A 12,270-nucleotide genomic window follows, 5' to 3' on the forward strand; every position below is an offset into this window, starting at 1 on the left:
GTTGTGAACATGTAAAAAACCAAATGGGAGGGTTACTAGAAATGTAGCATGGGCAAGAACCCAGCTCTATATTTTACTAGTATGAGCATTTTATTTGTAGTAAAGTTAACAACCTAGCTATTTTGAAGTGTTGCCAGAAGGAAATTTTAATATTTTAGGACAGTGTTCCTTAGCCATAGTCCTGGTGGGCCAGTATCTCTACAGACCTCCAGTCCAGGTGGGCTTTAACCTGAATCAGCTCATCATTGGCTTAATTTAACCAGTTCAACAGCTTTTCCCAGTTCTCCTGCTGCTGGTGCTTTAAAGAGATCCAGAAAACCTATAGAAAAACAGGCCCCCAAGGACCAGTATTGGGAACCCCCTTTTTAGGCACTTGATATTAAATTGTTCATCATAAATTAAGCCCTGACTATATGAAAACCTTCATCAGCGTGAGGGCTGAAAGGAAACATGCAAAGGCTAATTGGACAGAAAAGACTAAAAAGAAAGAAATACACGTCTTACACATGTTGCACAAAACAACTGCTGTAAATATAATATCTTCATCTATTTCCAAGATAGTCATTTATATTTTTTTTCTTGAATATGAATTTAAACACCTTTAGCTCCACCAGTGAGGTTCACAGCTCTTCCTGAGTCTGAGAGGAATAAGTCCACTGAAGCAGGCTGCCCCATTGTGCTGCACTGTAAGGTATCAGACCCCACCGCCCAGGTCTGCTGGTACAAGGATGGAACAAAGCTCCTCCCACAGAGTGACATAGACATCCAATCAGAGAGCAGTGTGAGGAGACTGGTCATCCAATCAGCAAGCCTATCACATTCTGGGGTGTACAGCTGCAACACTGTTGATGATGTCATGAAATTCACAGTGGATGTTAAAGGTGAATTGTAGCATACTTTTATTTATGTCCAAATTACTAACAAGATTTTCTAATATGTAACTTTCATGTTCTTTAACAATAGTTCTGCTTAATGTTAGTCATTAAATGTAATATACAGTACAATATGGCCAGAGATGTGTACAGCATTTTAAGTCTTCTACTGTATATACACATTAAGTATAGAATTCTATTCAAATTATTAATCCTCCCTAAGATCTCATGTTTTAAAAGAAGTTTACAACACTTTCCTAAATAACAGATAGTAATGTAAAACAAATGATATTTTATGTAAATGAACCTAAAAAACTTTATTACACCATACTCCTACTATTTTGCTTACTTTTTTAAAAATAAGCACTTGCGATATACAGTAAATGTTTTCTTCAAATTGATATACAGTAGCTTACCATTAATTTCCCTGCAAAATATTTCTTTTACTATACCCATAGCTCCACCAGTGAGGTTCAGAGATCTTGATGGAGTTGAGAGGAACAAGTCCATTGAAGCAGGCTGCCCTGTTACATTGTATTGTGAAATCTCAGACCCTACTGCCCAGGTCTGCTGGTACAAGGATGGATCAGAGCTTCTCCCACAGGATGGCATAGACATCCAATCAGAGGGCTGCATGAGGAAATTGATCATTCAGTCAGCAGAGATGGCCCACTCTGGGGTGTACAGCTGTAATTCCATTGATGATGCCATACATTTTAATGTGGATGTTAAAGGTGATTTTTAAAATACTTTTTAAAATCTTAGCCACTAACAAATTCTGTGTGATACTAAATACATTATCCAGATACTGGTCAGTCTTGAATAGTAACATTTGATCAGTGAAAACTGCAAAGGTGCAAAAATCCTAACACCTTAAACATAACACTAGTCTCTTCCCTTTAGAGATGGTAAATCTCTAAATAGAAACAACTCTTGATTATAAATTGCATCATAACTCCTCAGAACTCAAGATGATGTGTGAAAGTGGATGTTTGCTGGTGCCAAAGGGCACCAATAGTTGAGATAATTATACAATATACGTATAAAACTCCATTCTTCCTATTTCAATTGTTAAAGGAAGCATTTTCAGCTGTAACACACAAACTTAGAACATGAATAGCTCTTGCATTTCTTGTCACCTCCTTCAAAAACTAAATAAAAAACTAAAAGAAGCCAGTCTCAAAAACAATATTGTATTCTCCACAGGAAATCTTTTTGGATAAGTATTATTTTACCCTCCACCAATAATATATATTAACATTCAGTTATTTAATCCTTTTGTGGGATTAATGACTAAATTGATTAAGGTGTGTGTTATTTCATTTGTTAAAATATACTGAGATTTTTTACAACTGTAAAAAGTCAGTATAACTGCTTACTGTAGGAAGAATTATATTTCACTATGTTTATGGTTGATATTTACACAAAATTAGTGAGATACAAGAACTTTTCTTTGTACTTAGTTACTTTTTTCTTTTTTTGAAATAACTGTTTATAATATTTCTATGCTGAGTTACTTTGCTTTAGGTTGATACAGTTTGCACTTACAATATATATAATACAAACTTTTAAGTACGAAACACATAATGCTTTTAAAGTATATGTTGTTGCTTTAAGTAATTAAATCAGCTACAAAAAATGCACTAAGCGCTATCTACAAAGGTTTTAACTTGAAATAGTTTAAAATCCAAGAGATTAAACACATTGAAATGTTTTTCTTTTAAAAAAATAAACACCTGTAGCTCCACCAGTGAGGTTTACAACTCCTGAGTCTGAGAGGGATAAGTCCACTGAAGCAGGCTGCCCCATTGTGCTGCACTGTGAGGTGTCAGACCCCACTGCCCAGGTCTGCTGGTACAAGGATGGAACAAAGCTCCTCCCACAGAGTGGCATAGACATCCAATCAGAGGGCACCACAAGGAGAATGATTATCCAATCAGCAGATCTGGCCCACTCTGGGGTTTACAGCTGTGATGCTGTTGAAGATGTTATAAAATTCAAGGTGGATGTTGAAGGTGATTTTAAAAATAATTTCCATCCAATCTACTAAATACTTCTGTGAGTTATTAGGTATTGCTTCATTCACTAAAACACCTTATTTTTCCATCAACCTTGAATTGTAACAAATAATAACTAAATATGCTTTGTGAGATATTGTAGAAGAAGCATCATAATGAGTAATCTCTTCCATTATCACTACAGACTCAAATATTCTTATTGTTTTAACTTGCAGTCCCCAAAGCCCTTGAAAATGCATGGCAAAAACAGCTCTTTACATTTGAATAAAATAATTATGAAAAGGATCAGTATTGAAGGCATCAGCACACATATTAAGAATTAAATTATGATAAAATTTTGTTTTTAAAATTGTGTAATTTGTAGTTCACGTTCATCTTAAGATGCTAAGAACAGCAAATGCATATCTTAAACATCCCTAGGGCAGCAGTCTCTAGGGTAACCAAATAATGCATTACCAATCACAAAGCAATCTTTTAAAATGAAGTAAGCAAGATGAATGCTATATATACTGTATAAACTGAGAAATTAACAAAAAATTGAAAACCTTCACTCTGTTAGAGTATGTCTTTTAGTGTCTATGTCTGCAACTCACCAACACAAACTTCAAATGCAATATTCTAATCCATCTTCACAATTGTCTGTTTTAACTTAAATTATGATAAAATTATACTGCCCTTAAAGAAAACACATTTACATTGTTTGTATTCTGTAAATTATATACAGATGATGATGTGAAACCATTTCTTAAATCTTTTTTCTTTAAACAAATGAAAATACCCAAAGCTCCACCAGTGAAGTTCACAGCTCTTCCTGAAGCTGAGATGCACAAGTCCATTGAAGCAGGCTGTCCGATTGTGCTGCACTGCGAGCTCTCAGACCCTACTGCCCAAGTCAGCTGGTACAAAGATGGAACAAAGCTTCTCCCACACAGTGGCATAGACATCCAATCAGAGGGCAACTTGAGGAGACTGATCATCCAATCAGCTCAGTTCTCCCGCTCTGGGGTGTACAGCTGTAAAACTGCTGATGATGTCAGAGAATTTTATGTGGATGTTAAAGGTGACATGCAAAACGAACTAGAAGAACCTTGTTTTCCGCTAATTCCCTTCAAAGAACAGCTAACAAATTCATCAAATTTCTAATTTCATTTGTTTGATCAAAATACTCCTGCTCTTAAAATGGACAAAGGATGGAATCCTTCAGTTGTGCTTTTCTGAGCTATTTAACCCTTATCCTAATATCCATCTCTGTATGTACAGATGTGTTTCTGTATTACTGTATGTGTTTCTTTTAGCTAAGGCAAGCTCGTACTGTCTCTTGTCATGTGTCTACCTTTTGCCTAAGTACGTGTGGAAAATATTCCGTTCATCAGATATCTTAATACTTTTCACAGGCTAAAAACAGATAGACACAGGAAACCTCTTCAGAAAAAAGCATGCTTTTCTTCTTACTCTTCCTCTTACTCTTCCTCCTCTTCTTCTAGGCTAACAGCATTTAAACATTTCATAGCTTTTATTAACCAAAATGTACCTTTGCTTCTACAGTGGTGACATTGTTTTAAGCAATCATTCTTATTAGTTTACAGCTTCTAGTTTATGCATGCATTAAAAATGATTTATGCCATTTAGATAGAGCAGAGATTACACTTCAAAGTATTTCTAGACAAATAACTGTAGAGCTATGTCTGTTTATCTCCAGCCCCTCCTGTCAAGTTCATAGAAGTCCATGAGGAAGATCTTCACAAAAGTGTTGTTGAATCTGAACTTGTTGTTCTGTACTGTGAACTCTCAAGACCTGATGTTGATGCACATTGGTATAAGGATGGAGTTGAAATCAAACCAAGTGACAACATTTCTGTGCAATCTGATGGAACCATGAGGCGTCTTATAATCCAGTCAACCAACCTATCAGACTCTGGCATGTACACTTGCCGTGCAGGAGACAGTGCACTAATTTTCAAGGTTAATGTACGAGGTATGTGTTTATCTTGTTTCAGAAACTTTATTTTTCATAAGTCTTCCGGAAAACAAGTGCAATACCTAGTTACTAGAATACAGAAAAGTAAAACGTAACTCTCAGATAAAATCTAGATAATGCATAAAGTGAAAATGTATTTTGATTTAAATTATTATCAAAAGACTCTTACTCCTTGCATCTGTTTTCTTATCTTCTTGAAATCAATTATTTTGGGCTTAGTATTTGATACCGTGTCAAACACTTTTTTTGATTGTGATATATTTTTCCTAATCACGTTATTCCTGTTGTAGAACCACCAGTGACTATAGTCCATCCAAGGGAGGATGTGCATCTCGAGCGACATGTTTCAGAAGAAATAGTCCTAAGTTGTGAGCTTTCACGCTCCAATAGCGCAGTGCATTGGTACAAAGATGGTCAGGAACTCCAGGAGACACAGAATATCAAATTTAAGTCTGAAGGTCCTTATAGAAGATTAGTTATCCTTAATAGTTCCACTGAGGATACAGGAGAATATGTCTGTGATACTGCAGATGATTCCATTTTCTTTCAGGTCACTGTAACAGGTATGTAATGGCCTGTAGAGATAAATATCATGTTCTTGATAATGGACTCTTTGTGATTTCCAAATATTGTTTAGTTTCACGTGTTTGTGGATTTAAAATAAGATTAAGTTTGAACTTATTATTCTTTACATTTAAAAAAAAGTGGTTTGCTGACTGAAAATGTGTTCCATGTGCAGAATGTTTCATAATGAATGTAGCTAAATCAAAGCTAAACTATTCATTGATTTTAACTGGCATATTCCAGTGTCAGCCTGTTATTGACTCATATTCATTTCGATCTCCTTGAACAAGACTCTGGTTCACGTCAAGATTTAATTGAATTGAATCATACTGATAAGATAATTGATGTTTCCAAAGTATTGCTATATTCTTTCATTAAAAGAAAAAACTTATGTTCATCTCATTATTGAAATTTCTACAAAATTGACCTTTTAAATTTGTGTTCTGAAGATTTGGGTTGACTCCTCAATGACTTATTAAATACATCTCCCTTTTAGAACCTGCGGTCCATATAGTGTCTCCGAGCCAGTCTCCACTGGAATTAAATCATCGCACCTGCGAGAGACTGGTGTTGAGCTGTGAGGTTTCAAGATCTAATGCAATAGTACGCTGGTACCGAGATGGACTCGAGGTAGAAGAGAACGACAACCTGATTTTAGAAACTGAGGGAGTCCACAGGAGGCTCATCATCCCCAAGACTACTATTCTAGACTCTGCTGAATATGTGTGTGATGCTGTTGATGATTCATTAACTTTTCTTGTGAAGATCTCAGGTACTATATTTTGACCTCCTATTTCCAATACCTAATAAAGTTATGTGAGTTAATGGGGAAAGCTCACCTAGGGTTTTAAAATAAGATGGAATTTTATGTACAGCCTCTTTCAATAAATGTTTCCCTTTTTGTCTTTTGAGTGAAAGCTAAACAATATATACTATACATATATTTACAAATTTGTGATACACTTACCGTAAGAAACATGGACTTACAGATGCAGCCATTCAAAGTGCGCGTCACAGACACGTACCGCAGGTGACGTCGCTCAGTATGACGCAAGATGACGCGTGGCACCGCAGTACGTGATTGGTTGACCGACAGGGGCACTCGTGGTCCGTTGGTCTGTCGTAGAAAGACTTACAGTAAAAACGTCTTTGCTGTGCCCGTTGTAGATATTGAATTTTACCACTGAAGGGAAATCTTAGTAGCTGAGCATAAAAAGAATAGGAGCATACTGTAACGCGTGTGAAGGCCATAAACGATATTAATTTTGGAACATAAACATACAGTATATACTGTAGCTGGTCTTGGTACTTTAAAGAAAAAAATACACACCAGTATTCCATTTCTCCCTAAACATTTTAAGCTTTGAAGTCTTTAACTAACATGATACCGGAGTCAACAAGCATACTTTTAGAATTTGATTAAAAGGGAATATAATATGGAATCGCGTATCTAAAGAATTTAATAACGGTATTCGTGTGCTGCGACAGGGCTGTGTAGGGCTTTTTCGCCTGCCTGTTCATGCGAGCTGTCTTCTAGCCGACTGGTCTAGGTGCGTGACTAGCAACTGGGAGGTTGTGTGATCGAATCCAGCTGGTGCCGGACTTTTCTTTTAACAAACATTTCTTCGAAAAAATAGAATAGCGATATTATGGACAATAAATTGACTTTTATATTTCAAAATATCGCAACATGAACGATATTTGCGATATTTTGAACATATCTTCCCTTCTGACAGCGGTTCCTCCTTCTATTGTGTGTGTGTGTGCAACAGAGTAAATTTTTATAGAGAAATGGAGGCTGGACAGTATGCGTTACAATATAAACATTTATATTGATTTAAATCGTGTTCTGATTTAAATCGCAAACGCGTGTTTAATTATGTGTTTTTTAATCATAATCAGGCTAATGCATTTCTACATTTTCTGTATGAACCAGCTTAGAGGTTCATACAGAAAGACAGCTTGTGTTTAAATTGAGTGTAAGGTAATTTATGCTTCTAAAGTCATGGTCAGCATTTATTATTGTACTGTGCTGTAAACTTTTTCTGTGCCTAGTCACATTATTTTATAGCGTTTTTATTGCGTTATTAAATCCGGTGGCGCTGTGTGTTAGAGTAGTTTCCTGACTCCCTTGTCACATGGTCTGTGATTGAATCCCATAGAACTATGACTTTATTTTTTAACAAACATTTCTTTGAAAAAATGAAACGTTTCCCTTGGTCAGAGATTAAATAAAACCTCACTCGCACCAAACAAATTTATATTTCTAAATATCACAAAATACGTTCATTGTCTTCCAATCGAGTCGAGTTGACATTGGAAGCCTGCCACACCCGGACTGTTAAACCAACGCATTAGCACGTCAAAGCCCATCGAGGGTATTGAGCCAGTATTGCCTTTAGTATTCCCCCCTCTCCCCTCAATTCAATTCAATTCAAGGTGTTTTATTTGCATGACAGATGGGTACAAGCAGTGTTGGGTATGTATATTGTAACGCTTACGGCAGACAGGCACTGTGTAAGAGCCGGCGCACCAGAGCAGCGCACCGAGGGAGCGTCTGCATTTCTAACTTAGTTTTTAAAATTAGTCAAGCAATATGAAGCATCTCCTTTTACTTAGTGCCTGAGCATAAAAAGAATAGGAGCATACTGCAACGCGTGTGAAGTCCATAAACGATATTAATTTTGGAACTTAAACATACAGTATATGGCTGGTCTCGGTACTTTAAAGAAAACATACACACCAGTATTCCATTTCTCCTAAACATTTTAAGCATCGAAGTCTTTAACTAACGCGATACCGGAGTCAACAAGCATACTTTTAGAATTTGATTAAAAGGGAATATAATATGGAATCGCGTATCTCAAGAAATTAATAACGATATAATTATATTCATGTTGCAAAAGAACTGCAACGGACATAAAAACTCCCTTGCTTTTAACAGAGCGTTCCATAATTTCTAACTACGAAAATGCCAGGTGAAAGGATTTGTAAACATATTTTGTTAAAGCAAGTCAGAACCCATTCAGAGCCTACATTACATTTTAGCGTTTCATTCTGAGCAGAAGACCCTCACACCTGAAGAAGGGGGAGGTGTTTTTCGCTGGAAATCTCGCCTGCTTCTACTTTACAACCGGAGTGCTGGCTGTGACGAATTAAACCGGTATTACAGGTTACAATCACAGACCATGTGACATGGGAGTCAGGAAACTAACACAGCGCCACCAGATTTGATAACGCTATGAAAACGCTATAAAATAATGTGACTAGGCACAGAACAAGTTTACAGCACAGTACAAAAATGCTGACCATGACTTTAGAAGCATAAATTGCCTTACACTCAATTTAAACACAAGCTGTCTTTAGCCCTCTAAGGTGGTTCATACAGAAATGTAGAGATCCAGGCTCAGAACACACAGCTTCATTAGCGAATACATATGCAGGACAACTAGAGAAGACGTTTTACAGAGGATGGATTTTTAGAAACATCCCATCAGTGACATCACTGAAGTCAACTCCTAGGTACTGTAACTGTCGTGTGGATAGTTTCACAAGAATCAGACAAAGGTTTAAGCATCGCTTGTTCTAGATAAAACTGCAAAAAAAAACAACAACCCATAATGTACTTCTTTGCGGCTCTGTTTGCCCAAATCATATATTCACAACGTGAAATCTAGAAAATAATATTACGTAACCAAAATCCGCAATATGGAAACAGAACCTGTGTAATTGTTGATAGATGATGTACTCGTAACATTTTTTCAAGACGAACTACAACATTTAAAAAATGACTTGTATGTACTTGATATCTCTAATCAATCCACGGGTCCCAGCACGAAACGAAAGTAAAACGCATACCGTTTCGCGCTTCTTATTAGTTGCTCAAAAGTAATTTGACCGTATGAAATGCATAATATAAACCTAGAAACATATACGTGAGTAGTACTTAAGCACTGTAGTATCGGTGTTAAGACATACCTCTCAAATACTGTAAATCAAGTTAAAAATATCTCAAGATTCTGGTCATAATGAAACCATGTTTCGTGTATGTTTTCTTTAAAGTACCGAGACCAGCCATATACTGTATGTTTATGTTCCAAAATTAATATCGTTTATGGCCTTCACACGCGTTGCAGTATGCTCCTATTGTTTTTATGCTCAGCTACTAAGATTTCCCTTCAGTGGTAAAATTAGATATGAATATTCAATACTTAAACGGGCACAGTTAAGACATTAAATATACATATACATACTGTATACAGTACAGTTTGCATACGGTAATATGTTTATGTCCCTAAATCAATCTCTTTTATGAGCATGTGAAAGGCATGGTGAATCACTGTACTTTGCATGATTGGAAAAAAATGCGTGATTGCGAAATGCTGTGGCGTTACTTTTACAAAGACGGTCAATGAAAAAAAGAATGTGGACCAGGGCAATACTTTGAGTTTACAGCTTGTCCAAGGTCATTTATTATTAATACTATTATTAATATCTTCGTTAAAGACTTTGATGGCTACAGCTCAAACATGAGAGGTTGAGCTTTATTAGCTCCACCTTGCGGAAATTCCGGATACTATTATTTTGCTAGCGGTATTTACCGGTAACTCGCGGTATTTACCGGTAGCTTGCGGTAGACTGCGTACAGCGTACCGGAAAATAATGCGGTATCGCCCGCGCATTTTGAATGGCTGCATCTGTATGATGAGTTTTTATTGAGATAAATTCTACAATATGTGATAAGTACTGTACGTGAAGGAATAATGTGCTGTACTTTGCATAAACTTAAGATGTGTTTTATTTATGTTTATTTATGTTTTTTTAGTGTCATAGAATTTTTAAGTCAACTGTGGAGTGTTTTACAGTTTGTGATTCAATTAATAATTGTGACTTTTTATGTGTAGAACCTCCTGTGAAGTTTGTGCATCCACAAAAAGCTGCTGGCACCATGAAAGGCTTTGTTGGGGAGCCAGTGACACTTGAGTGTGAGGTTTCCCGCTCAAATGCTGTGGTGTGCTGGAAGAAGGAAGGAGTGGAGATCGAAGAAAGCAGAGGCATCAGCATCATTGAGGATGGTGTCCTCCGTCAACTACTTATACACTCTGCCAGTCTAGAGGACGCAGGAAATTATATCTGTGATGCCAAGGAAGATGTGATGAACTTCAAAGTTAAAATCAATGGTGAGATATGGAGCAGCACAAAGCAGTATCTACCAGAACATGCTTTTAGCTCATCAGATCATTTGTTTAGATTTTCTCAACCCCTCCTACAGTTAAACTTTAACTCCCCGCTTTGCTAAAAGCCTAACTCAGAGAAGCAGGAAAGACATTTTTTAAAATACTGTACATTAACTGCAATTGAGAATACTTACATTTCATTACATCTTGATTTATGAAAAGGTAAGTTTAGCATTTAAACTAAACTTTTTTTAATTCTTTGCAGTATTAAAATGAATGAATAATAATTGATGTATTAATCTAAAGTTAATTGTTTTAACAAAAAATTCAAATTTTCTGAAATGCCAAAGTGCTTCATACATTTACTAAACATTTTACAGAAATGCTAAATTAGTCCCAACAACACCATTAAGAATGTAACCGTTTTTAACTATATGAAAAATTCAGCTGTAATATGCTGTGGGCATCACAAAGGGGAAATTTTGTCTGCTCAAAATGAGACAGTACTAAAGCTCTATAGTATCATGGTGTAATTGTAGAGGGGCTACAAACTAAAAGAGGGTCAGAGGAAAAACATTCTGCTAAGCATGATGAAGTACTGGGGTGAAGTTTCCTGGAGCAGTGTATTATAATAGTATAGGGGCATACATTTAAAATCTATATATAAATGTCTATGTTGCATGGAAAAAGTTTTCAACAGCCCTTCATAAGTGTAGTGAGACAATGATTAATGGATTAGTTTATAGAATGTATTTTCTCAGCTCTCACCGGTGCCCAAAAGTGTTAAAAGAACAAAATACCATAGCATAGTCACATACAGTACTTTTTCTAAATTGCAAACAGTTCCTTAAAATCTCATGTTTTCATTTTGAATTGCCACCATTCTTATTAGGGGACCCAGCAAAAAAGTTGCTGAAACTACATTTTAATCACTTAGATTCTTCTTTTTTCTTCTACCTTTTTTCTGAAATGTGCATGAAATCCAAACTCTTGTATGAAAAGTTATGAAATTTAGCAGCATTTCAAAGCCAATTATGTTAGACTGCAATTTATCTTAAAAACTCTATACTCTGTTGTGTTAGAATGTAAATAAGAAATTATGAAAATTATTATTCTCTGAAAGTGCATGTTGTAGAGGTTTGAAATCTGGTGGGACGTGCTATATTATACTGTATACATGATAAAATTGTGTTCACGAAAAGATGATCAGTCATGTGCTTTGGCCACCTTCTGTAATTTAGTGAAAACACTTCTTTGTCCTTTTGAAGTTGTCAACCCAAAGAAAGCAAAACCTTGTACACATCGAGTAGGATGTGTGACATTATATTATATATCTTTATACGCCTGTGAAGCATTGGGGTTGAATGTCCAATGCCATTGTAAATAGCATAGCTACCTGGATAGCAGTCTCAGTGAACTTATGTTCAACTATTGTAAAGCATTGATTAAAGTAGGCTAATTAAATTACATATTTGTTTTTCAGATGCATATTAAGTACAATTCACTGAAAAAGACGCATTGTTCTCATGTTAACCATTACACAAAAAAGAACAATCACATGCAGCAAACAACTAAAAGTTGCTTAGAGAAGTTACTTAAGAATACAATTCAAATAAGTACTTGTTGGATGTATTTTAAAACCAGAAATACCCTAATAAATC

At 35.9% G+C, this 12,270-nt stretch overlaps 1 protein-coding gene across 3 annotated transcripts in view; it reads left to right on the forward strand.

The window, feature by feature from the left end:
• Window positions 1-12,270, forward strand: part of obsl1a (obscurin like cytoskeletal adaptor 1a) — a 73,804-nt gene that overhangs the window by 37,363 nt on the left and 24,171 nt on the right. The window contains exons 16-23 of one of the 3 annotated variants that reach the window (XM_088930155.1): window positions 606-881; window positions 1,331-1,606; window positions 2,615-2,887; window positions 3,675-3,950; window positions 4,590-4,865; window positions 5,159-5,431; window positions 5,929-6,204; window positions 10,337-10,612. In XM_088930155.1, the coding sequence (XP_088786281.1) occupies window positions 606-881; window positions 1,331-1,606; window positions 2,615-2,887; window positions 3,675-3,950; window positions 4,590-4,865; window positions 5,159-5,431; window positions 5,929-6,204; window positions 10,337-10,612 (2,202 nt within the window). The remainder of the gene's footprint in view (window positions 1-605; window positions 882-1,330; window positions 1,607-2,614; window positions 2,888-3,674; window positions 3,951-4,589; window positions 4,866-5,158; window positions 5,432-5,928; window positions 6,205-10,336; window positions 10,613-12,270) is intronic. The other 2 variants (XM_088930156.1, XM_088930157.1) reach the window with 2 other exon arrangements.

The sequence above is a fragment of the Atractosteus spatula genome, chromosome 13 (genome assembly GCF_055471065.1).
Source record: "Atractosteus spatula isolate fAtrSpa1 chromosome 13, fAtrSpa1.hap1, whole genome shotgun sequence".
NCBI classification, from domain to species: Eukaryota; Metazoa; Chordata; class Actinopteri; order Semionotiformes; family Lepisosteidae; genus Atractosteus; species Atractosteus spatula.